Source organism: Sceloporus occidentalis, unplaced genomic scaffold (genome assembly GCF_023333645.1).
Source record: "Sceloporus occidentalis isolate IW3139 unplaced genomic scaffold, rSceOcc1.0.p SCAF_20, whole genome shotgun sequence".
Taxonomy (NCBI): domain Eukaryota; kingdom Metazoa; phylum Chordata; class Lepidosauria; order Squamata; family Phrynosomatidae; genus Sceloporus; species Sceloporus occidentalis.
This window is the reverse complement of record NW_028317000.1, coordinates 3,353,550-3,380,196: the sequence shown is the minus strand read 5'-3', so window position 1 is coordinate 3,380,196 and position 26,647 is coordinate 3,353,550. Positions and strand designations below refer to the sequence as shown.

At 45.5% G+C, this 26,647-nt stretch overlaps 2 protein-coding genes across 7 annotated transcripts in view; both read right to left on the bottom strand.

Moving 5' to 3' along the window:
- Nucleotides 1-70: 70 nt before the first annotated feature.
- PLEKHO1 (pleckstrin homology domain containing O1) lies at nt 71-13,308 on the bottom strand. The gene is made up of 6 exons (XM_089482762.1): nt 10,257-13,308; nt 9,022-9,168; nt 4,529-4,669; nt 3,698-3,802; nt 1,876-1,977; nt 71-1,151 (listed from the first exon to the last, which is right to left on the bottom strand). Exons 1-6 carry the CDS (start codon nt 10,284-10,286, stop codon nt 351-353), a joined length of 1,326 nt encoding a protein of 441 aa, XP_089338888.1. The 5' UTR covers nt 10,287-13,308; the 3' UTR covers nt 71-350.
- Nucleotides 13,309-13,394: 86 nt separating this feature from the next.
- Nucleotides 13,395-26,647, bottom strand: part of VPS45 (vacuolar protein sorting 45 homolog) — a 79,633-nt gene continuing 66,380 nt past the window's right edge. For 5 of the 6 annotated variants that reach the window (XM_089482757.1, XM_089482756.1, XM_089482759.1 and 2 more), the window contains 7 exons: nt 26,163-26,276; nt 25,488-25,655; nt 23,291-23,449; nt 22,550-22,657; nt 21,626-21,747; nt 19,081-19,212; nt 13,395-14,813 (listed from right to left, as the gene is read on the bottom strand). In XM_089482757.1, the coding sequence (XP_089338883.1) occupies nt 14,720-14,813; nt 19,081-19,212; nt 21,626-21,747; nt 22,550-22,657; nt 23,291-23,449; nt 25,488-25,655; nt 26,163-26,276 (897 nt within the window). In that variant the 3' untranslated portion in view covers nt 13,395-14,719. The remainder of the gene's footprint in view (nt 14,814-19,080; nt 19,213-21,625; nt 21,748-22,549; nt 22,658-23,290; nt 23,450-25,487; nt 25,656-26,162; nt 26,277-26,647) is intronic. The other variant, XM_089482761.1, reaches the window with a different exon arrangement.

Sequence of the window (26,647 nt, the reverse complement as noted above, 5' to 3'; positions counted from 1 at the left end):
TGCTTGGATAAAAAAATCCATGGATAAAAAGGGTTGACTGTGTATATATTTGGACCCCCCCCCCAAAAAAAAAAAAAGAAAAAGGAAAAGGGATATTCCAAAAGAAATAAAAGACCCTGATTTATTGGAATGGGTTTAGAACTAGAGAGGAGGAAGAGGGTCGAAGAAGACAACGAAAGCGGGGGGAGAAACTGAGTTTGTGATGGGTAAGGATCAGATGAACAGCAGGCACCTTGAACACTGGAAATAATTATAATCAGAAAAGAAAAATTACACTCCCACTGCTTATTAACCCTCTTCCTCGCTGCCCTACATCCCATCCTTCCTGCCTAGGACCCCCCCCCAAGACATCACATCAGACTTTTCCGGAACTGCGATTGCATGCTGGGTTTGGATTTTGGGTCCAAGAGCTGGAGTTCGAGCTGCTTGTACAGGTTCCTTAGTTCAGTGACCTCCTGGAGAACTTGCTGGGCTTGGCTCCAGTTGGAGGAGGCCTCTCCCAGAAGCCTCTCGGTCTCCTGCAAGATGGCCTCCGAGTCTAGCTTGGAAGAAGAAGGGGAGGAGGACGACGGGATGGTGGTGGTAGCGGAGGTCGATGTCGTTGTCGTCGTAGCGGAGCAAGGCTCTTGGGCCGTCCGCTTCCCTTCCCCGTATCCCCTCACCTCCGTTAGAAGTTCCTGCGTCTTTTCAAGTTTCAAGGCGACAAGCTCCTGGATCCGGGCCAGCTGCTCCGGCGCCACTGAGGCAAACTGGTCCTCCAGGCCTTTCCTCAACACGGCTCGGTGCGCCGAGGACGAATCCCGACACGACAAGATCTCCTCCATGGAGGCGCACTTGTTCTTTTCCGAGAGAGTGAGTTTCTTTGGAACCTGAGGGGTGTACATGGTCCCCTTGTCGAAGGAGTCGTTGCGATGAGAGAACTTGTCCCAAGATGTCGTGACCTCCCGCCGCGGGAGGCTGTTTGTCCGGCTCTTTTCTGGCGGCTTGATGTTCTCTGAATCAGAACACCTTCTCCCGGTGGTCAGTTGGGCAACGGATTTATCCAGGTCCACCCGGAAGGTTTCTTCACAGGTGCCATGGTCTTCTGGAGCAGCATCTTCTTCTTGGATCAAGTCAAGTGTCAGCATGCCATCAGAGGTTGAGGTAGATGCCTACAAAATCAGGGAAGAAGCAAACAAAAAGAAAGGTCTACACATTCTGAGAATTATTTGGAAGCGTCACACCAATATCATTGCATACTTCCACCTTGCCATTCCTCCTAACCTCTTACTCTTCCTCAAAAATAATAAATTAGCATGAAGTGGGAAGATAAAGAAGGCCCAAGATGGATGGATGACTAGTGGGCCCTCAAGGAATTTTCATAACTGGATTAAGTCACAATGTTGGATTTTTGCAGGATGTAATTGTGTTGGACTACGACTCTGGAGACCAGGGTTCGTATCCCTTCTGAACCATGAAACCCACTGGGTGACCTAGGGTAAGTCACATTCTCTCAGCTTCAGAGGATGGCAATGACAAATCCCCTCTGAAGAAATATGCCAAGAAAACCCCATGATTGGTTCTCTTTAGGATAGCCACAAACGGCTTGAAGGCACACAACGACAACAAAGCTGCGACTCCATCTTTCCTCTCCCCACACTGAGTTAATTGATTACAAACTAGCTTTGCACTTTGAACTCCATTTGCAGGAAGTGAAGGAAAATTAGGACAAAAGGGAAAAGTGGGAGGAGAAGCGAGAAACCGGGACATTTTAAAAGCAGGTGAGAAAAGTGGTAAAGCAGATGATTAACTGGGACTGTCCCTTTTCCAGACTGGGACAACTGGAAGGTATGTATCCTTATCTTCTATTTGGAGTGTAAGGAGTGCTGTACATACCACAGCCATCAAGTGCCCCCGTGTTGGAGGCCGCCTCGAGTGCTGGATCTTTGCCCTGTCGCGGGTCGGGTGGGCCAAGTAGCTTTCCTCCTCCACCGTAACCTGGAAAAACCCAACAACAACACAAGCGCACTGTCAGTCGTCACAAGAACAGAACTCACAACACACGCTTTGTGCGGCAAGTGGAGCCTTGTGGTGAATAATTGATCCCTTTCGTTTTGGCTTTCACGGCAGAGATCATCTATCAGCTTCCCCAGGAACTCTCCAGAGTATTCGTTACTTATGGCAATTAGTTGGAGTATCTCGGTGGAGGAAGGAGGACCCATTTGCTGGCACTGCTTTCCAATTCAGAACCACAGAATCATAGAACTGGAAGAAACCCCAAGAGCCATCCAGTCCAACCCATCCGTGTCGGAACTCTCTATCAAAGCATCTCCGACAGATAGCCATCCAGCCTCTGTTTAAAGACCTCCCAGGAAGGAGACTCCACCACTAGAGTGTCTTCCAATATAAAACAGCTCTTACTGTCAGGACGTTCCTCCTAATGTTGAGGTGGAATCTCTTTTCCTGGAGCCTGCATCCATTGTTCTGGGTCCTATGCTCTGGAGCAGCAGAAAACAAGCTTGCTCCATCCTCAACATGACATCCCTTCAAATACTTAAACAGGGCTCTCATATCCCCTCTTAACCTTCTCTTCTCCAGGCTAAACATCCCCAGCTCCCTAAGTCTCTCCTCATAGGGCTTCATGGTTTCCAGACCCTTCACCATTTTAGTCGCCTTCCTTCGGACACGGCTCCAGCTTCTCAGCATCCTTTTTGGCCAGTTTGAAAGGCTGCAAATTCTTTTTTCAAACTGGGGAGCCATTGGCATGGGCCACAACTGGACCTCTCCTGCTCTATCATGTTCAGCTCCTTTACAGTTTGCACTCGCGGCTGGAGCAGATTCACCAGCTGTCAAATTGAACACTATGGATAGTTCCTTTAAAATTCACACTCAGTTTTATTTAGACAAGTCATCTATGAGACATGCTTGAGATGGACAAACTTACAATTTCATTAAAGGATAAAATAATCGATGAAAAAAATGAAGACTGGGACACAATAATGAATTATTGCAGAGAAAGATGGTCCAAAGTTTAAGAAGAGAAAAGAAAACTGTCAAGAGTTAGCATCGGAAGGAAGTAAATCAGTATTAACCATTTAGAAAAGCTTTGATATAAAGAGGGGAGGAAGTTTGAAAAATAATATAATGTAAACCAATATGTAAAAGAGAAACGTGTCAGGATATGTTTCAGACAAAAATCAATAAAAATGACATTAAAATTCACACTCAGCATCACTTCCAGCTTCAATTTCAGCTGATGTTTGACTGCTTTTGTTGTTGTTTCAGGGTGTTTTTTGGGGAGGGAGGTTTGGAGGGATCTGGGAGTTTAGGGGGGATCCAACTACCAAATTTTGAGGCATCTTTGGCACATCTTTCATGCAAAAAGAAACAAACAAGGTCATAAATTGGCCCAATTTTTTTGGCACCCATAAATTGGTAGTCGCAGGGCTTTGCAGAACATCTTGCCGTCTTTGTTGGCTGCATTTGGGGGTCCCAAGGGCCACACTTTTGCCACACTGTCCTAACAGTTGGCATGTTGGATTTGGGCAGTGGGTATGGAGGGAGGGACCCCTAAGGTTATGGAACATTTTGGCCCGACCCTTAATTCCCTCGTAAGGTAGCCTTCCCCACCCCAAAAGAGGGACACTGCCCTATTAGTTCCAGATCAAGCAGGAGACTTTTCAGCAGTCACCAAGGCAAAAGAGAGGAACTAACTCACCTCATCCAAGATACGGTTTTTGGCCCGGGTTATTGCCGAATTGAAAGCGTTGATCCAGGACTCTTTCTCTTCAGGGCTCACAGCCAGGAAGACAAGGTTGGGTGCCTAAGAGAGAAAGGAATCACATCAGCTGCCATTACGGATCTTGTTGTCTACATCCCCATCATCACAATCATCCATATTTCATAACTTGATGAATCTGTAGCTATATTCCAGAAATGCAACAAAATCCTATTAGTGAACTGTGAAGATGCATATCGGGGCATCGGCAAGAGTATTGCAATACACATCAGGTGCTCCTGATAAACATCAAGCATTTCTCATGCATATCAGACACTTGTGATGCACATGGGAATGTCTGATGCACAATGGGCACTTTTCATGCTCGCTGGACACTTGTGATGCACACTAGACACTTGTGATGCACATCAGGCACTTGTGATGCACACTTGACACATCTGATGTGTGTTGGGTTCCTCTCTGCTGGCCTTTTATAACATCATGTTATAAAATGGCCAGCAGAAGCAGAAGAAGGGGGATGAAGAAACAACAACCATGAAACTACTTAATAACTGTGCCAGACCATTGCTTCACCTTGCCCAATCCTTTTTACTAAGACTGGCAAGAATTCAAGCAGAGGAGTGGGCTTCCTGGATCCGATAAGGTTTGCAAGATGTGCCGAAAGGGATCAAACCAGGGATGAAGGGGCTCTACCTGTTGAGCTACCACCCCTTCCAAGTTTTTACCATGTCCAGATATGGACTGATAATGTGCCAGAGGGAGGCCACATGAAGCTGGCAGGTGTGTATGCGTGTGTGCAAGGAGACTTACTGTGTTCCCTGGTTCCTTGGAATGGGTGAGCAAAAACTTGCTATAGTTCTTTTTGCTCCTGCTTTTGGATTTCCTGAGCTCTTCGCACTTTTCGTAGTCATTCAAGTCAAAGACTTCTTGGGTGTTTTTCTCATCCTTGACCTGCGGAGCAAAGACAGGGCAAACCATACATTTATAAATGACAACGGGAGACTCCTTCTTCTCAACTGGCAGATCCCAATTGCTTCCGAAAATAAAAGAAGAGACGCTTGTTATTTAAAATTCCCCATTGTGGCTGGTCTTTAAAATGAAGTTGAATGCACACTTTTGGGGGGATGCTTTGGCTATGGAGTTGCTGAACTGGCAAAGGGTTGGACTATGGGGTCTCCCTCCCAACCCTACATTCCTACAGAAATGAAGAAGGGAGTTGGATGAAGGAAGGGCAGCTTGTTTCAATAGGACTTACACCAAAGAACTTGCTGATGGATTATGCCAGGAGGGAGAGATCAGTTGCACTCCATCTCTTCTAATGGCACCCTATAGATACCCCCAAAACACACATGTTCTTTGCATAGATATATATGACTCTCACACAATGGAGAGGACAAGCATGATGTACCAGTGAATTTTGGAAGAAGAAGAAATTTTTCCAAAAAAAAAAAGAAAGATAGTTGAGAAGGCGGAGAGAAGTCTATTTTTATCCAGGCCAAATCTCTGCTGCTTGGTGAAACAGCACAGGATTTGCAACACATGATATAAAAACCCCGGCTCCTTTGTTGCTAAGCTCTGCGTTTCCCTCCAAGAGAGATTAGGCAAAGGGAATTAAAACACCGGCACCGAGGAGCGCAGACTTGGGTTCAAGTCTGGACACAGGGAAAAAGAGCCTCTCTAGCGATAGATAGGTGAGAGAGACAGAGAGAGAATACTGTAGATAATAGATAGATGATATCATAGATAATATTGTAAGATAGATAAATGATATTGAAGATAGATAGATAGATAGATAGATAGATAGATAGATACTGTAGACAGACAGACACAGACAGATGATATAACACAATAGATAGACAGATAGATGATACTGTAGATAGATATATAATATCCTAGATACTGTAAGACAAATAAACAGATCATATTGTAGATAGATCTGTCTATCTGTCTTACAGTATCTATGATATCATCTGTCTGTCTCTCCTATCATCTTTCTGTCTATCTACCTACCTACTCTATCTGTCTTACAGTATCTATGATTATCTTATCTATCCATCCATCCATCCATCCATCCATCCATCTGCCTATCTACAGTATCATCTATCTGTCTATCTATCTGAGTTCCTTCATGGACAGGGGGTTTGACTAGATAATCCTTCCCACTCTCCATTCCTCTGTTTTCCTGACGTTTAGCCCTCTTTAAAAAGCCTTTCTGCCTCTCTCCTGCCGGAGGGACCAGCGTCTCATCCTCCATCTTTTCCATCCCATTTCAGGGTCACGCGGGAGAGGCAAGTGCGAGGAGGAGCAAGAGGGTGTTAGCAATGGGGCCGGAGTGATAACTTAATGGAACATCGTGGCTTGTTCCTGCCAGGCAGCACACACCACATATATATGCATTTTCTCCATTACAGAGAGCAGCCGAGCAGGGAGGGAATGGCTGTATCGATTGCCGTTTTGCATCATGTTGACCTCATGTAGCTTCTACATGGAGATGATAGAGGGCCGTGTCTCTTAGGAATCGATGGCGGGGAAAGGAAGCGCATGGGCTGAGCATTGGGACACATGAGTTAGGCACATGAGACAAGAGAGCGACTGAGGGAGACCAAGAGGCCCAGGACCAACCATGGTCTCCATGTCTGATGTGACGCATGAATCGCACCATGCACCAATTTGGGCTGAAGGGCAACCGTGGCCCAACGAAGCAAAACACCAAAGGTGCAGCTCAATGGACATGTGGGTCCGTGCGCACATAGGTCCCCATGTGCGACTCCGGTTCTGCAACCTTGAACTGAATGCAGACATTTTGCACCAGACCAAGGTCTCCAACTGCTCCTGGAGGAGGGAAAAAAACCTCACAGAGCTTGGATGGATTCCATTATGGGATTGCAACTCTGAGAATCCCCCAATAGCATTAAAAGGGGGTGCTGTGTTCATGGAGAGGGATGCCCCTTAGAAACGTTTTGGTGTTAAAAATGCCAGGCTCCACTCCCATTAAACTGGGGAGGGATGGCTCTGGATTGCATGGTCCTCTGGACACTGTTGAACTGCTAATTCATATATTTTAAAATGTAAGTTTCTAGTCCTCAATATGATTCAAAGCTCTCTGGACGCTGGAGACACCAAGAGAAGCATTGCTGTTGTTGTTGGGTGCCTTCAAATCTTTCTGGACTTACGGAGACCGTGAAGTGAAGCTATCATGGGACTTTCTTGACAAGATTTGTCCAGAGGAGGTTTGCCATGGCCTTCCCCTGAGGTTGAGAGAATACAACTTGCCCAAGGGCACCCAGTAGGTTTGCATGGCAGTCTCCCCTCCAAATATTAACCAGGACTGACCCTGCTTAACACCCACGGTCCCCAGTTTGACACCACTTGATCCGCCGTGGCTCCATGCTATGGACTTTTGGGCACCGTGTTGTGGCACCAGAGCTCTCTAACAGAAAGGAATAAATAGCTCACTAAATCAGAATTCCATCGTATTGAGCCAAAGCGGTGTCAAACTGCATCAGTTCTGCAATGCAGATGTAGCCATAGTTCCCCAAATTACAAATTCCAGGATGCTGCAAGGTGGACCCCATGGAAGTTAAAGTGGAACCAAACTGCCATAATCGAGATGTGGGGATGCACCCCCAATGCTCCAACCAATTCTTTCAACTGCCATTTTTAGAAACATTTCCTCTTAGCTCTTCCTGGTTGCTTTTCCGTCCACCTGCTCCTCTCTCCAGCACACCATCCGGGTATCAAATGTCCCGTAACCGGAGCGCTCCGGGTGTGTGCCGTCTTGCTGTCTATAATCACTTTTCTGCATCTCTAATGCCTGGGTTTCCTACTGGCCAAGCAGCTGTTTGGTTTCATGGTAATTAAAACCCCACGTCTGCTGAAAAGCCGCTGGCTTTAAGCCCCATTAGGGACTGAAATGAAACCCTAGGTAGGGGTTACCCTGCTTTCCCCCCCTGGAATTCATCCCTTGACACCCCAAAATGCAGTCATTCCCAAACTCTGGTCCTCCTGGTTTTTGGACTCCAGCTCCCAGAAGCCACAGCCGCAGAATCATAGAATCCTGGCCAATAGTTTGGGATCCTGGGAGATGAAGTCCAAAACAACTTGCAAGGCCATAGTTTGGGAATCATTGAAGACGAGAATTATGGAAACATTTGGACGCCCATTGTCCCACTTCGGAAGCGACAATCCCGATTCATCCTGTACCTTCCCACTTCCTCCGCTGCTTATAAAACACCCTGGTTTCTCTCTGGGCATCTCTCAGGGGTTGGACTAGGTGACCCTTGAGACTCCCTTCCAATGCTCCAATTTGTTTTGTGACTTGACTTTGCCCCAATCTCACCTGTCATCCCCACAGGACAGATATCACAAGCGGCCAAGGATTGGGGTAGCCCCAAGAAACCAACAGATGCACAAGAAACCCCAAATCCGCAGCAGGTCTGAGGTTCCTTCTCTGTCCCCTCGGGACAGCTTTGGCTCTCAACCCTTGTGATGCCTCCTTGGCGTTGAAATCTCCACCCACACACACAAAACACACAAGCTGCGAAGGCAGGCACAGCCTCCCCAACACCATAACAACTAATCCCATGACGGCAGGGTGGATCCGCTCTGGATTTTAGTACGAACTTGACGATCTTTCTCTCTCTCTCCTCAAGATGCAGTGAATCCTGAGTGGATGCAACACTCACAATGCACACAAGAAGCCTCCATCCGTGGCTGTCCCATTGCAACTAAGATTAAGCATTCTCTTGCCAACCTTTTGTTGTCTTTCCGTTGTTGTTGTTGTTGTTGTTGTTGTTGTTGTTAATAGCCCAGCCTTGGGACTGAAGGAAAGGTTCAAGGGGGAGCCCTTTCCCATGGTCTTGACCCCAGACTTGCCCCTCCAGCCCTTAACAGATCAAAATCCCCCCTTTTAAAAAAAGAAATACCCAAACAGCCTCATGACTCACAGTATTATCTGGGGAAAGATATTCTATGCTTCCCATGCATTTTGCTGGTGCAATTAGTACAGAATGGGGAGTCAAAGTGGTGTCAAAGTGGATTATTTCTGCAGTGCAGATGCAGCCTTAGTCCTGTCTCAGTACCATTTCCCCCTCCTTCCCTCTCTCTCATGTTTTAGGGAGCATACTGTATGCTTTCCATTCATTTTGCTGCAATTCATGGGAAGGATCCATCACATTCCCTGTTTGCCCTCCAAACTCTGTGCCAAAAAGCAAAAACACTCGATTTGCAGATTCAGTTTCAGAAGAGGAAAGGCGAGGAAAGACTGAGAAATGGGTCTCTCTCTCTCTCTCTCTCTCTCCTACCTCCTTTTCGGAGATGTAGAGCTGGTCCCCCTTCAGGACCACATAACGGTTCTTCCAGATCTCCCGAAAAATGCCTTTCCCGCAGAATTTCCTGACCCAGCCGACTTTTTCTGGCTGCATTGGCTGCTGGTTCACATCTTGGAGCCCCTGCGGGGATGGAAACAAGACACACAAAGGATGGAAAGGAGGAAGAGGAGAAGAAAGGAAAGTGTTAAAAAAAAGGGGGGGGGGCTTTGTTATTATTATTTTGTAAAATAAAATAAAATCAATGCTCAGCTCCTGCCAGCACCTCTCCCCCAAATTGCAATGGAGAAAATCCATCATCCCTTCCCCCCAAATCCATCCCTTTTCCAAAAGCTGTTGCAAAGGGACACAAAAGGGACAGTTTCGTGCATTTTGCTGGCCGGCTTCTCAAGCCAAGCTTGGATTTCCATTCATTTTAGGATCCTTATTTCCCTTCTTTTAAATGCGCCCACATGCTCAAAGGATAAAGTGGGCCCAGATAAATAAAGATATCACCAAATAGCCACCAGGCTCCTGCCGTTGCCTCCTCTTCCTCCTCCTCCGTTGGCATTATATAAGGAGAAAGGAGCAAGGGTCCTGATCCATGTTCCCAGCCCAGTTTGCAATTCATCCTCGACCTAAATCTATTTTATTTTCCTTTATTGAAAACACAATGCTTTCCTGGGTGCTGATCCCAGGCCCTCCGTTTCTCTAGGCCTGGTGTTGCATTACCCATTATGGCAATTTTTTAACTCAATCCCTTTCTTTCTATCCCCTGCTTTTCCCACAATAGCTTTTTATCCCTGGGAGTGCCAAAATATATACATTTGGACACCCCTTCCATATCAATTGCCTGCAGAATAAAAGCCAAATGCATCCATCCCAATGTCAAGTGCATGCACAATGAAAGCAAATGCATCCCAGTTGCAACTGCAATTGCATGCAGAATGAAAGCAGCATTAAAACCAGAGACCTTAAAGCCCACAAATTTGGGTTATTTGCCATTGCATCAAATAGTAAATCAGTTTATAGAGTAAGCGAATATTTCAGGAGATGGAAAAGATGCTGGAAAGGACGAAGGAGGAAAACAAAACAATGACCACCTACAGAAATGTGTGTGTTACTGTTACTTCATCCTTTCCCCCCAACCACCAAAAACATTGAATTTTGGGGGAAAGGGGGAGGTTAGAGGAAGCATTGCGATGAATGCAAAATTACAGCAAGGCACTCACCCGCTTGGCAGAGTTGTTTTTCTTCATCATTCCCCAGCAGAGTCAGCCAGAAAAGGGGGTGGCTATGGGGAGATATTGAGGGGGGGGAGGAAAGGGATTTGGGGGTGTAAGGGAGGGAAGAAAAGGGGGAACAATTCAGGCGGATTTTGAAGGATGGAGCCAGGAAGAGGAGGTTTGCTCGGATCTGCTTAGAAAGTGCCTTTGATGGAGGAGGGTTGAAATAAAAAGAATTAAACCTCCCTTCTTCTTTTCCTTCTTTTTTCCTGTCTTCTTTCCTCCTCTTCTTAAAAGAAAAGTGAAAAGTCTTTGGGGACACGAAGGTCCAGCCTGGCTTGGCGGAGATGCCCAGACATCTTCAGAGACACAAAAATCCCATCTGTTCCCTCTGGTCTTCTCCTTCTTCTTTCCCTCCTCCTGCTGCTCTTTCTCCTTCTGTTTCTTTCTTTCTTTCTCTCCTTTCTTTCTTCCTCTCTAGCAAGCAGGGCTCTTTCCTCCTGGGCTCCACAGCCCCATCTATAGCCAGCCCAGCCTGTGACGTCCTCAGAGTTCACCATTTATTTATTTGCTTCAAAAGAGAAAAGGGGAAATTGGGGGGTGGGAAGAAGGGATGGACTCAGAGGAGGAGGGAGGAAGAAGGGATGGGAGGAAAGGAGGGCGGGGGGCTTCTCTTCTTTGTTTGAGTCCTCCAAGGCAAGGGAGGTCAGGGATGGAAAGAGGGGGAAGGAGAAAGGGGGGAAAAGGAGGACAAGAAGGAAAGCTGGCCATCTCCAGAGATGGAGAAGTAGACCAAGGAGGAGGAGGAGAGGAAGAAAAGTATACCTTCCAAGCTTTCACTTATGAAATCTGGATGTCCAAGCAACCTAAGAGTCAGGTCAAGTGGGCAAAAACGAGTAATGAGGAAGAACAGATAAACTAGGAGTAGTTGCAGCAGTTTGCTTTTGCTTGAGCCAACTGGGAAGGGCACAATTCAGCCCTCTCCTCATTTTGAATGCAAGCTCCTTTTGCCTTTTCAAACCAATTCGCAGCAACTGGAGTAAAAGGGGGAAAGCGGGAGGAGGAGTAGAGAGAAACCGGGACATTTTAAAAGCGGATGAGAAAGTGGGACGGCAGAGGAGTAACTGGGACTGTCCCTGGCAAATTGGGACAGACGGAGGGTATGTTTTAAAGTTCCACTAGACACTATCATGAGCCACATTTGGAGCAATGTCCCAATGTTCAGACTGTGAGGACTAGAAGCCTGCATATTTTTCCATTCACAAAAGGGGATTTCCAAGCTGGAGATCGCATTCTGGCTTCTGCAAGATGATATGTTTTTTCAGGAGATGTTAAGCATGGATGTACTTAACCAGAAGTATATATTTTTGGAGATTTAAACAATGACCCCCAATCCTGGGGGAAAACGAGGGATAAGGAAAGTAACATCATTGTAACAGACAGCCTTGGGCTCCTCCTGGGAAGGCCAACTCCTCCAACCGAAAGAGATACGGAACAATAGGCTCAGAGGAAAGACATTGAAATAAATAACAATTCTGATTTAGATTCTGTTACAGAGGGAGAACACGAAGGTATTTTTCATACCCTCCAACGTTTCGGGGTAAGAATTGAGACACATGCGGCCAAGCAACATCCGAGCATTGACAAGATGGCAAATGTTATGACTGAGGAGGAACAGACAAGCTAAGAGGTTGCAGCGATTTGCTTTTGCCTGAGCCGATTGAGAAGGGCACAATCTCCTCTCCATCCTTATTTTTTGACGAATGCAAACTCCTTTTGCATTTTGATCTTACGTAGTTTGCAGCAATTGAAGTGGGACAATTGGGAGGATATGAACCTTCTTTTAGCTAAAGACCAGAAAGACCAAGAAGAGGTTGCATAAGGAAAGAGGGGCTTTGGAGAGGAAAGAAATAAACACAGCTGAATGGATGCAGACAGAGAGATGCCTTCTCTCTTAAAGCATTAACTTCCTATTATCTTCTTCTCTTTCAGGCTTTGAAGGGGATGGATCGAAAGTTCCTAAAATACCTTTCGCACCACCAAATGCTGGTGTTGCAGGTGCGAGAGCCGCACATCCATCCTTCCCGCTTGCCTCTTTCTCTGACACACACTCTCTCTTGCACACAAAGTGCTTCTTTTTAGCCTGAGGGCAGCGCTTGGCTAGTGCCAAAGTTTTGCTTCATTTTAATTAGAGCAAATTAATTCCCCCTTTTCCTTTCCGTCCTCTTCTTTGTTGCTTGGTTTTGGAGAGCTCAGGCCCAGAGCTGGCATCGGAGCATCTCTGCGCAAAGCAGGAAACTCCAGCGTTTAAGGTTTTGGAAAGGTGCTAGCATTGCGCAGTGGTTTGAGCGTTGTACTAGGGACTCTGGAGACCAGGGTCCGACTCTCAGACCACAACAACATGCCGTATTCCCCCCCCAAAAAACCCAATGGACTCTTAGTATCTGTTGGGTTTTAGTTTCAGGACCCCCCATGGATACCAAAATCCATGGATGCTCAAGTCCCATTAAATACAGTGGCACAGCAAGATGGTGTCCCTTGCATAAAATGGCAAAATCAAGGTTTGCTTTTTGAAAGTTATCTATTTTTAAAGTATTTACAAACCCTGAATGCTTGAATTAGTAGATCAAAAAGTCCATGGATATGGAAAGCCAACTGTATCTCTGTTTGAAAGCTCTCTGCCCATTCCCTAAATCTCATCCGTTTTGATGTTTCCTTGTGTCTTTGGGCTTCCCAGCAGACCAATTTCACTTATTTATCCGTAGCATGGAGACAATAAAGATTAAAAAACGGAATTACCGCCGGACACGATGCGCTGGTTAATTTGATCCGACTCATTAATTCCTCCAAGCAAAGTTCCAGTTACAGCTCTGTCTATTCCCAAATGATGGAAGACAAAAGAAAATGACTCAAACCCTCTCCAAGAAGCCACTAACAGAGTCGATAGCAGCTAAAGATATGTAAAGGACAAATCGGCTTCCTGTGGGACGGTTGGCATCTGGAAAAGTTACTTTTGTGGCACACAACTTCAGGAATCCCAAAACAGCTATGGCCAAGTAGAGGACTCTAGGAGCTGGAGACTTTAAAAGCAATTTTTTCCAAGTTCTGCATTGATTCTAGCCAAGGCTTTGCAGCAGATGCCCTTTCTAATAATTGCAAGGGGGAAAAACAAAAATAAGTTATTCTACTCTCTTGAAATACATTCCATCCATATCAGATATGTAAATATATTTAGATGCATTCAGGTTTGGCATTGTGTCACTGACTAAACTGAAATAGCTTTCTCTTGCACACAAAGTCTTGGTCCTTTATATTATTTGGGACTAGAACTCCTAGGAATTGTTGCCGTCCAGACCGCAACTCCCATCAGCCCCCAGCTGGCATTACAATGAGGAATACTGAAAGCTGCAACCCAACAATATCAGGATTGCATGCTTCCCAGCCACAATTTAAAACCTCTTTCTTCTGGGGAGGTTTTATGGAAATATATCAAAGACAAGCCATGAACTCCCACACATACCAACACATACACACACACATATATATAGAAACATAAAGTCATAGAAATACTTATACATTGCAAATGGAAAAGGTAAAGTCTGCTATATGCAATGAACAAATATTCCCATAATTCTTCATTTCATGACTATATAGATCGCTTCTGTAATAGATGTAAAAATAAAGGTTGCTTCTCTAATCTTTGCATTGCGTTCCGTATTCTTTGTACTGCTTCTGTATTATCTGCCTCACTTCCATATTCTTTGCATCCCGCTTCCACCCCCAAAGAAAGCCTTAGAAATACAGATATGGTGAACCATGTTGGTCTTTTAATGATTAAATGTGATTTTTCAGCATCTGAGACCTATCTCCCCACTTTTTTTCATGCAAAACGACTGTTGCAAATCACCCGCTTCCGCTCAACCTCCCCACAAGTTCTCTTCCCCATTGAAAACGAAAAGAATACAAGTGGTCTGCCATAAAACCACGAGGTCCTTTCACAATGACAGTTTGCAGAACTTTGCTTTTTTCTTTTAGAGGAACTGGATTTATAACACAAGGCTGGTAACGGAGTTAAAATGACAACAAAGTTTGGGAATTAAACCATTTAAGAGCAACCTGAGGACAGACAGAAGTCGGGGAGGAAATAGGTAAAGGGATCTCCCACATGGGAGACATTATTTTGAGATCTCAACCAGACCTTGTGGAAGTATGGAGTAAATGTTTCTGTAGACCCTCGTGTTGGTCCCTTTCAGCCCCTTGCAGAAGTATAAATAAAAATGTATGATAAACAGAATGGTAACTAGATTTCAAGAAGAGAGACATGATTACTCTCCAGGCAGCCACTTTGGACGCAATGGATATGAAGGAAATCCAGTGGTAGGATGAGAGCACAAGGGATACAACAAACACAGCAGATGTGGATCACTCCGAAATGGTCCAAAGAAGAAACCACAGGGAAGGTCAACAGATCAGTTCACGCGCCGCGTGGATGTCCTCATGGTCCCTTGAACCGTCTCCAGGCCTCGTCCGCGGAAGCCGGACGACGAAACCTCTTCCAGGAAGCTGGAGGAAAAGAAAACCACATTCGGAGATGTAAAGGAAGGGACCTTGCAAAAGGAACATGGCTTTCCTTGGGGTTGGAGAAGTATTAATCTGGGTGTCTTACGGTTCCACAGATTAATCCGTCTACCCTGCCAAACACGAAATTCCAGCTCTGTGGATGCAGAACGGTAATGGAAAGGAAACAGAACCAGAAAGATAAAGTTAAAGCCACATTTGTATACAACACACATGCGTATGATGCCAACCACAAGGGGTTTATGGCCAAAGGTACGAAAATAGGAGGACATCTCATCTAGTCAAGAATTCAGTCTCCACAAAGTGGGTCCTGTTTTGGGAAGTCCAAGGAATCCTCTGCAAGCAATCCTCTCCCTCCGCCCCCAAATCATATTTTTTTCCTGCTCCAACAGACTTCTAGGAGCTGTGTTTTAGATTTGGTGGCTTGCAGAACCAGAGATACAAGATATGAGATGAGCCCCACAACAAGACAAAATAGGGTCTCCATAAGTTGGAAATGACTTGAAGCACATGACAACAACAATGACAACATGATCCTCCTTTCCACTATTGATTTAACAAGTCTACCCTACTAACCAGTAAGACCCAGGTTGTTTAAACCTGGCTAGGACTGGACTATACCCCTCTCTTTAAAAACCAAGTTCTTCCCTCCCCGCAAAAAACACACAACTTAAGGAAGGGGAATTTACTCCTTAATATTCCAGCTTATCATCTCCGGTTTGTTAGCGCTTATTAATCTAGACAGAGGACCAGATGGCGGTCGTTTCGAAATGAATTGATTCAATTTACTTTTATGGGGCTACTGGTTGCATTAGGGCCGGATGCAGCAAAATGAACCTAATCCGAAACCAAAAGGACCCAAAGAGGAAATCTGGGGTCAGTTTGGAGTCCTTGGAGCCCCCGAAAATATGATGGTGGGGCTTCCATGCCTTCCTCCAAGACTCTGAAGCATCTCTTCAGGCTTGCAAATTTGGTCTGCAAACATGGGAGGAGAGAAACGGGGGCATGGGACTCAATAAGGAGCGCATTTCCCATGGTTCCCATTTTCAGCTTTCTCTTCCAAACTAGAGCTCCCCAGATCTCTCCCCACAAAACAGCTGGATGCCGGACCAAAATATGGCATTAAGTCCAGCTGGCAAGCAACAATGGAAAGAAGGGATTTGGGAGCACTTACACCAGCCATGAGGAAGCATTAGCGGGGGAAATCCCCTTGTTTATTTTCTGCGATAAACCTAATCTGAATGGGAGGAAGGGGATGGCTGCAGAGCACCTCAAAAATAAGCGAGGAGGGAAATCCTAGAGAGTAAAATGAGCGACTCTTTTCTTCCTTCTCAAAGCTTGGAACATCTTCCCCTCTTTTGCATCACAACTTCCAGAATCCCCTTTGCTTTTGAATTAAAATTCTAGGATTCTGGGAACTGGCGTCCAAAAGAGAGAGGAAAAGAGTGTGGTGGGGAATAGAGGAATGTCTTAGCAGTGAAAAGTGCCAGCTACAAGTCAGAAGCATATTAGCCATTGCTGGAAGATGAACATACCGAAAAAGAAAGCAGGTACTAGGATTTTAGGAAGAAGAAAGGTGGTTTTGGCATGGGGACAAGGAAATGTATTACGGAAGTTAAGAAAGAAGTATTAAAATTGGAGGAAGGAATATCAGTCATTATAACATACGTTCGACAGGTCTATCGAGCATAAATAAAGATTGATGGATTGATGGTTATAACGTACGCAGATGACACCATGCTACTAGAAGCAGATAGCAAAGACATAAAATGACTACAGAGGAAATGCAAGGAAGAAAATCCAAAGGCAGGTTTACAGCTGAACATGAACAAGACAAAAATAATGAACACAGGTGGCCATATATGTACAATAAAAACAGAAAAGGAACAAAATTTGGTAGGCTGGTCTTTTTAGGGCATATGCTGACTGATTAAATAGACCAGAGAGTCTCAGATTTTGTCCCTGTCCTTTCCAGTTTTGCTTTGGCAATTGATATCCATTTTGTTTTGGAGATCGATGTCCCAGATTTTTTCTTTCTGTCAACCCGTGGTACTTTTATATCAGCTCTCCAGGTTGGTGTGTTTTAACCCAGTGTTAAATTGGAAAAACACAGGAACAAAACCTCGTACTTTTTAATCAGTTAGGAAGTGAGTTTCGTGTCTTGGTGCAGGACTTGAACCCTGGTCTCTGGAGTCCCAATCTAGGACCTTAACCACTAGGTATAGTAACCCAACAACATCTGGAGAGCGCGCACACACACACACACACACACACACACATCCTTTCCATGTTGAGCCTCGCAATAATCCAGATAATTCCTACACCAGGGAATTTATTCATCTGAGCAGCGATTGTTATTTTTAACAATTATCATCAAGATTGGGGGACTAAAACAGGCTTTAGGGCTGAGACGGGGGGAGCAACGGATCATTTAACCGGAGCCCGTATTTGGGGGAAGGGAGAACGCCAGCTAATTTCCTCCAGCTTTGGTTTTTAAAAATGTGGGTTAATACAGACTTGCCTTTGTAACCCACTTTCGGGGAGTCGGTTAAATCTGGAGACTGATTGTAGGGCAGGAGTGCCATCATTTGGTCTTTCGCTCATTAAAAAGGAAAAATAAAATGGGAAGAAATGTTAATTATCTCCACTGCACAGCTATCCTATACAGAGTAGAAAAAGAAAATCCTCTAGTAATTCTGTCCTGCGCTGCGACAACCGGCGATGCTACTTACCCAGTTAAGCCAACGGGGAAATTCATGCAGCTTTCCCCAAATGAACACAACTCAGCCCCGAGTCTCCTAATTTTCGTGGCTCAGGGGCAAATTCTCCCTTTTTGGGGTTCTCGGTTCCCACTACAAGGAAAAGGATGGGTGCAAATCTCCATCTCACCGAGGAGAATAAGAGCTTGCTACAGTTCCCAAGGCTTGATTTCTTGCTGCAACTTGCAAAGACTGGGACTTTAAACTGAGACTACCTTCGCAATATTAAATTATAAGTGGCCCCGCAGAATCCAGAAAGAGGTATACATGCACCTCGGTTCCATGTTTGCTGTATGATTGTTAAATACATATACTTGGACTTTAAACTGAGACCACCTTTGCAATATTCAATTATACGTGGCCCCACATGCATCTCTGTTCCATGTTTGAATTCCCTGACACTTCATGGGATGCATGGAACACTTACGGACGCTTCCTATGTGTCACATTTATTATATAATTTGTTGTATGATTGTTAAATATATATACTGGGACTTTATACTGTGACTGCATTTGCAATATTCAACTATAAGTGGCCCCACAGAACCCAGAAAAAGGCATGCATGCATCACTGTTCTTTGTTTGAATTTTTTGGGGGGCTCCAGTTCCCAGAAACCCCTTAGACTGGGGGGATTCTGGAAACTGGAGTCCAAAATAAAGACTTTCCCTGAGTTTTGTCTCATGGCAGGACCTAACCTGAGATGGGGTCAGCCGAGATCCCCAAGCAACTTTGGATGCACAATCACATGATTCCCACCTTTTAAAAATAAGCAGTTCATCTTGGGACAATTGCAGAGCGCAAGTGAGCAAGACACCTCTCGAGGGAGGAGTGTTGGTGGTTAAAATAAGCCCAACAACGTTGTTGCAAGGTACACGGATGCTGCATTTATATTTAATGAAGGTCTAAAAGCTCCCGATAAGGCAGCCGAAGCGTGTGGTGCTCACAAGGCAAGGGTTTGTAAGTTGCAAAGTGCTTGCTCAGGCGATTTGTGTTTCTAAAAGGAGGCGCTGGAGAAGAAAACACATACACACACACCCTGACAATGTACCACCAGGGTCTCCTCCTCACCCCACTCACTGTAAACCTTGCTGCCCCCAGGGCTAAGAAATTTGGATCGGTCAGAAGATGCAAACGTCTACCGCTCTTTGAAGCTTCGCAGGAGGACAACACAACAATACACAACATCTGTGACCACCATGACTTTGTTTTTGCAAGAGTATGCCATACCTTTCTCTTTCTCCTCCTCCTCCTGTTCTCTTATTCCTTATTTCTTTTCTTCCCCTACCTAGAAATTTTCCTGCCTAGAAAATGCTGTTTCTTTTGCAAAGCAACCATGTGCGAATTGTGCAGAGTAAGCCCTGAATTATGAACAGACTTTGGAAACTTCATGGTTCTTGATGACGTCCTCACAGCAGGAAGAAAACTGTTATAGTTACTCATGGATTCTTTAGTGAAGAAGCTTAGCAAAGAATTAGATTTCTCCTCGACGTACCTTTTTGTGTTGTGGATAACGGTGCCACCCAGCACGATCCGGACTCCGGGGGTGGTACGGTTCAGATTGTAAACCGCCAGGGCCTCTTCGTACGTGGCCCCTCCGATCATGAAGACAATGATGTCTTGTGGCCTGCGACAAAAAGGGAGAGAGATTCAAGAAAGGAAATAGAAAACAGACAGACAAAAAAGGGAAAATCGTCACATTAACTATTTACTCAAGAAAATCCTGGTCTGCCTCAGTTTCCCTCACCCAAATGAGATCTATCTCCCTGAATCACTAGATCATATGTTATGTCATCCTACTTTTTGGCTGCTTTAAAAGTGTCCTGATTTCTCTTTCCTCCTCAACTTTCTTCAATTCCTCTCACAGTAGCTAAAGAACAACTACAAGTTGACTCTCCCTGATCCATAACACTTGGGACCAGAAGCATTTGGGATTTTTCTTTTTAACTGCCACCACTTTAACTGCCATGGCTCCATGCGTCTGGGCACTGTAGTCTTGGAAGACATTGATAGCCTCTTCCATCAGAGAGCTTTGATGCCTCAGCAAATTACAAATCCCAGGATTCCACAGCACTGAACCATGGCAGTTAAAGTGGCGTAAATCTGGATTATTTCTGCAGTGTGGATGGAAGCTAAAAGGGTTAGGAATGCCTAAAAACATGACAATGATGTTCCCAGACAATATATATATATATAGGGCTGCAGTATGTGGCCCCCTAGCCTTCCACCATTGCCCACCTTTGCTTTTTATTGTCCCACAAATTGCAAAAATGTGGCTACCATCACATGGATTCCCCCCGCCCCCAATGACATCTTTCTCCTTTTGTAAAGCATCCATCCTGAACATCCATCCACCCAGGGGCAGAAATGTTATTTTTCTGGCCCTGATACAGAAGATAAAACATTGCAGGATTCCAGCAGAAGGTCAGAGAGGAAAAAAGGAGAGAAGAAAAGCCTATTTGTGCCTTTTGAAACAGAAGACCAGATAGGGAGGAACCTTTCTGAAAAGTGTTACTATTTCTCAGCAAGCAAGAAGGAAAGGACAAAAAAATTGAATGATTGCATTCCTTGTTTTTTCACGGCAAAGATATACATTTGTGCATGTGTGTGTGTCATACCCCCCAACATTTCACAGATGAGAGACATCAGTGTGTGGTCAAGATGGCAAAAGTTAATGTTGAGAAAGGACACATAAGCTCAGATTCAGGGCAGTAACTTCTTTGATGGAGTCTCTCCATCGGGAATGATTTTCTTTTTTCCCTGCTGCCTTCCACCTTTCTTCCAAGTATTACTTTCTTTTCGAATACGTGCAAAATACTACAGCCTCACCTTAGCCATCTTGGCTTTTAGGGAGAGCTTGGAGTTAATAATAATGCTAGCAATAGTGGAATGAAAAGAGGGTGAGTGCATTACTGGAGGATTGCTTCCACCAAGGAAGTCCTGCCTTTGCAAGACCCGAGGAGTGCTGTGGAGGATGGGGACTTTTGGAGGTTTCTCATTCAAAAGGTTGAAATAAGTCGAAGTCAACTTGTTGGCGAACAACAACATGGACCAGGAAAGATTCAGAGAAGTGGAAAAACATGACAGAAGGAAAACCCGTGTATTTGGGATGAGTTCTCCCACCACACCCTCCATGTATCCTCCCCTGTTTTATCAGGCTCCTGGCGATCATCCCAGAATTTGGCCAGGCTGGAAGGGAAAAAAAAAGGCAGCCAATGTGTTTGCGTAACTCCTGGAAGCTGACTGACACACATACACAACCACACAGCCCCGGGCGAAAGAGCCACACGTGTCAAGGACACCCAGACAGGCGACGAAGCAGAAGCAAAACCCGCTACTGTTTGGAACGTTCCAAAAACTCTTTGTACAAAACTCTTTTTCTTCAACCCTTTTAAACCCTTGGGCCAAAACTCCATTTGGACTTCATGGAATATTTTAATGTCTTCCTTTAAACCTAGGACTCACGGAAGCCTGGAGTAGGACTTTGGGGCAGGTATAGAAGGACATGATCCGCAGAAAGGGTCCCCACAGCCCAGCAATGCAGACATGGCTTGGTAACGTTATGGTTTCTTCAGACTACAACTCCCAGAATCCCTAGCTATCATAACATAGTCCCTTCTCACCAAAAAATCACTTTTCCCAAGCACAGGGGCTATTACAATGTGTTGAAGTGAAGGAAACAAGGCACCCCCTGGCCACTTTTCAGTAATACTTTAGTAATCGATTCTTGCCCCAACAGAGAGATGGGGTCCCTTCCAAGTCTTTGATTCTGACGAATCACACACAGATGTTAACAAAGGTACAAACAGCAACACAATCCTATTTACCAGCCCCAGACTCAATGAGATCAGGGGACCAGAGATACAATTGTCAACCTTCAACTGCCAGGAGAGTTGGCATCTCTAGATGCTATGCTACAGAAAAAGAAGACTAAGAAGGCAACCACTAGGTTCACCTGCCTTGGAGGGATCAACTCATCAACAACAATTTCCAGGTCTCTTTAAAAGACGGCTCTTTCCCATGCTCAGTGTTACCTTTACCTGTCCCGAAGTGTGCTTGGACCCAGGTAGGGATACAGGTTGTCTTTCAGTTTCCCCTTGATCAGCTGGTCCAGAGTTTCATGCAAAAGAGGCTGATGCTGGGTATAGACATTTTCAACTCCCTTCAGAAGGAGACAATCTCAGCATTAGCATCAAATACAATACAAGTTGAGTTTCCCTTATCTGAAATGCTTGGGACCAGGAGCATTTGGGAGTTTGTCAGATTTTTGCATATGCCTCATGAGATCTCTTGGAGATGGGAGCCAAATCTAAACACAAAATTCAGGTCTGTTTTGTATATACCTTATGCACGTAGCTTGAAGGTAAATTTATAAGCAATATTTTGAATAATGTGTGTGAAGCAAAGTCTGTATACACTGAACCATGAGAAAACAGCCACCCAGGTGGACCATTTTGGATTTTGGAGTACAGTAGAGTCTCGATTATCTGACGTAAACTGGCGGTCCCATAGGTCGGATAGTCGAAAAAGTCGGATAATCCGGAAGATCATAGGAAAAGCCTGCGGCTTGGTGGGGGTGGCACTCAAGGCCGCTGCCGCCTGGTGCTCCGCACATGCTGCCTCGCTTAGGGCCTGGTGCTGGGGGCGTGGTCAGGGCTCAAAGCCACGCCTACTGACCAGTCCAATGTCACATAAACCGGAACGTCAGATCTACGAAGGTCGGATTAACGAGACTCTACTGTATTTTGGAATTCAGGATAAGGGAGACGCCATCCATAGCACGAACATAGATGTAGTTCTTATCATGCACCTTTTGTACATCCAACCTTTTCCACCCAGAACCAAAGCTCAAACCAGCTTTAAAAATGGAAACAGATTCTCCCCTTTCTCCTTAGCTGTTCCAGGATGCAAGGAGCAAGATAACAACGCGCAAAGTCAGTAACGCATCAGTTTGAATCCTGTACCTTGAGCCCTTTGAGAAACTGTTTGGTCATGGCCACGGCATCCTTGGAGCTGAAGAGGTCGCTCCCTCGAACACGCTTCCCCCCATATTCTATAACAGCAGAGACCAGCTGTTTGGAAAGAAAAACACAAAATGTAGTCAGTTGGATTACAATCTCATCCTACCTATATATACTCAGGGGCTGAAATCTTGATACGTGTGGCTGCTACAAGATAAGCTTTACTGGTGGTCGAGGATGCCGTCATTGAGAAACATCCCAGCGCTTTCACTGATGGGGTCCAGTATCCCCTCACAATCAATTGGAAAACTGGGGTTCTAAACAAGGATAGTAGGACTGCATAATATGCAAGGGATCCATTCTGGGACCCTTTGGGTTATATGATGTTCATATATAATAAGGAATACTATGCCTCTGAAATGAACTATGTATCCTCTCTAGGCATTTTCTAGGTCCTCCAGTGCAATTTTATGATACGCTTCTGTCGGAAGTGAACCATAGTCACTCTGGAAGTCCTAGAGGTTCCTAAAGGTGACATTTCTTTAGGGATTTTCTAGGTACCCCAGCACAACTCTATGGTCAACGTCTGGCAGAAGCATGCCACAGAATCATGCCAGAAGTCCGATAAAATACCTAGAGAGAACTTATTCTTTCCCAACATGTGTAAGTGAGTAAGCGTGATATGAACGCAACACTGTCAGGTGTGGGACCTCTCAATTTGTTGGAAGGGGGGACCTCTCCTACCTTGCGGTGTCTTTCCGAAATGTTTCGGTTCTTCAGCTCTGTCATGAGACCCGGGAGGCTGTTGCTGCTGTGGCGTTCGTAGTGCAAGGCGTAAAGCATCACCAGGCGGACGGCGTCAAGCTCCGTCACTTTGGGGTTCTGCAGAAGCCGCCGGATGTTCTGGGGAAGGGAGGAGGACAGGTTGAAGACCTGTAACTGTATTTCTTTGAGTAGTCATCTGCGAATACACACAAATGGGTTATTCTGCGCCTGCGCAGTTCCAGCTCAGAAACTTCTAGAATCACTAGGCAAAACTTAGGCGGGTTACAGACTGCTGAGAAGCGGTGGCCTGGCTCTGCCTCCGCTTGCAGTGTCTGGGAGCCGCAGCCTTTAAACCGTGCGGCTCCCGGACGCTGCAGAGAAGGAGCACGGAAATCGCGCTCCTTCTCAGGCCCCGGAACAGACGCCGCGAGGCGCCAGTCACACGCTTGCGGCATCATTTCTGGGCCGCGACGTGCGGACGCAGTGTGTCCGCTACGTCAAGATGGCGGCGGCCATGTGGAACGGCCGCTGCCATTTTGTGCGCGCGGAGCGCGTACTAGGGTTAGGGGGTGCGGAAGCACCACCCCTTCCTAACCCTAGTACGCACTCATCGCGTACTATATGGCGGTTTGTAACCTGCCCTAGTTTGCAACTTTTTGGTGGTAGCTCCATCCACCCTTCTAAAGACCCCAGGGGAGGTTGGGTGGATTTTGTGTGAATTTGCAGAAGACCACTCATAGAAATACGGTTACAGAACCTGCCCTTCTTCTTTGTGGTCTCTGCGAATCACACAAAGACTGAAAAGCTTTGGTCAATGGAGGAGGGAGTGCCATGCCACATAAGAAAGGCACATTGATCTCAAACAGAATCACCATTTGTGAGGCCACGCCCAAGGGCATGCAAACATCAGGACAAAGAGTCCCACTAATATGGCGGCTCTACAGAGTCGAATAGAAACCCCAATACTGATACATAATGGAAACAGTCACCAATGGAGATGAAACATGACCACTGGCAGGAAAAGCAGGCTTGCCATATAACCGTGTGTTGCACACACTGTAGGTAGACCTTGATGGTCCATAATCAATGGCAGGTGTAAACTAAGGTAAAAAGAGACTTTGCCAAGTGCGCCAGTGAGGTGGACGCCATTTTAAAAAATTCTCCTCAGGAGTAAAAAGAGACTTTGCCAAGTGTGCCAATGAGGCAAATGCCATTTTAAAATTTTCTCCTCAGGAGTAAAAAGGGACTTTATCAAGCGAAAGGGACGGCCATTTAAAAAAAAAATTCCCTCAGGAGAACAAAGGCATCTCTGCCAAGCGCACCAATGAAGCGAGCGGCCATTTTATTACAAAAATGTCCTCAGAAAAAGAAGTGAGAAGGTGAGGCAAGCCGCCATTAAAACAACTTTGCCTCAGAATTTCAATGAACGTCTAAGTATGCTATTCTCTAAGAAATCGTAGAGCTCCTTGAAAAATATGAACAATGATGTTAAAAATGCAGATTGATCCCATCAAATAGAAATTTTAAAGTTTGACAGGCAAATAAATCTCTGAAGAGTTCCTAGATGCTGCTAGCACAGAGGACAAAAGGAAATGAGGCTTTAGGCGGCAAACCGGCCCCTCGAGTGACACCACAACCCCTCAACCTCCCTTCGCAAAATGGCCGCTTTGTTAGCAGTCAACAGCCCCAATTCATCCTCGGTGATGTGGGGTCAGACGCTGGGGGTCAACATAGGAATTCTCCAAGCTATAAAGGGAACAGAGGTCTCCAAATTCCCCAGTCAGACACACATCTGTCAAAGGGGGGGGGGGAGGGAATACAACCCTCTTGCTGTCCATGTCCAATAAAGGTATAACTTTATAATAAAGGCACCACTTTGTCCAATAAAGATATCCTTGCATTGCAGATTTTGGTACTGTACTTTGCTATTGGGCCAACATGGCTATGTGTGACTTTTATTTTTCTGGGACTAAAATGGCCTGTGAGGCTCCAAAACATGGTGGAAATACCCCTGACATGCCTGCTAGAGATCATTTGTGGGCACAAGAATATTTGGGGAGCTGTGAGGTCACAGAAATAGTTTTGGGGGAACCACATGTGGGCTATGGGCACAGCCTGCCCACCCCTGGTTTATGGGTCGGCTCAGTGCCAACTCCGTCCTTGCACAGCCAGGTACCTGGAGGGCACTGGAGTGGTCATTCTGGCACGCCAACTCTTGCTCCACCTCGGACACTTCCATCAAGTTGCGTTCGCTGACCAGCCTGGAAAGCTCTCCCACTACCGTCACGTGTTTGGAGACGGTGCCGGACATCTTCTTGAACTGCGGGTAGTTCTCCACAAAGGCCTGGCATGGATAAGAGGCACGTGGGAAGTGCAAAATAAGGGCATGGAACCTCCAAAATAAAAAAATTTCCTCTTAGAAATTTCTGCCCAGTCTCCAAATTTCTAACAGTGCTTAAACACTCAAAACCATTCATGCCTCCTATTTGCTGTGTGTACAGTTCCTGGGTCACTGTGTCTTTCCCCTTTTGCTTTGGATGCCTGAACTCTGTGGCTGCATCTACACCACAGAATTAATGCAGTTTGACGCTGCTTTAACTGCCATGGCTGCATCACATGAAATCATGGGATGTCTAGTTTGTTGTGGTACCAAAGCTCTCTAACAAAGGAGGCTTAACAGCCCACCAAACTACAAACTCCAGATTTCCATTGCATTGGGCCATGGCAGTTAAAGTGGCAATAATTAAACGCTCAGCTGAAGTTTTAAGTTACTACTATTTTGTCAAATTCTGGAAATTCCCAGCAAAATTGCACTAGGGAAGCATCCCAAAGCCCAGCTTTTGCATCTTACTTTCATGTCTGCGATCGACTCCAGCTTCTGCTGTTCTTTGGGCTTCTTCCTCTGGAAGTCTTCCATCAGGTTCTTGATATTGGCCCCGATTTCTGCAAAATTCAGGTACATATTCTGGGGGTGTCAAGAGACAGAGGCAGAGAGAAAGAGCATTAAAGGAATGGGATGAAGCAGCGGCAGACAATTCAAGAGACGGCAACTCTCAACAAATCTGGAGCAGGGAGAATATTGGGAGAAATCTTATGGGTCTGCTGCCCCACCGCATAAGAAGTTTACATAGGACATTCATTCAGAAATAGATATCACAGAATCGTAGAGGTGGAACGGGACACAGGGGTCAGCTAGTCCAACCCTCTTGAGCCACACTGGACCTAACAGCTAAAGTACTCCTGAGAGATGCCCACCCAACGTTTGCTTAAAGACCCCCAAAGATGGAGAAGAGAAGGAACCTGGGAAGGTTGTCTGGGAGGCTGGAGAATTTAAAG

Bases quoted from the DNA above. Each gene is read 5' to 3' on its own strand.
- PLEKHO1 (XM_089482762.1), bottom strand. From the start codon at position 10,286: ATGATGAAGAAAAACAACTCTGCCAAGCGG. The intron at 1,978-3,697 runs GTGAGTTAGTTC...GGGTTTTTCCAG, and splicing joins AAAACCGTATCTTGGATGAG to GTTACGGTGGAGGAGGAAAG. The intron at 1,152-1,875 runs GTATGTACAGCA...CTGATTTTGTAG, and splicing joins GGGGGCACTTGATGGCTGTG to GCATCTACCTCAACCTCTGA.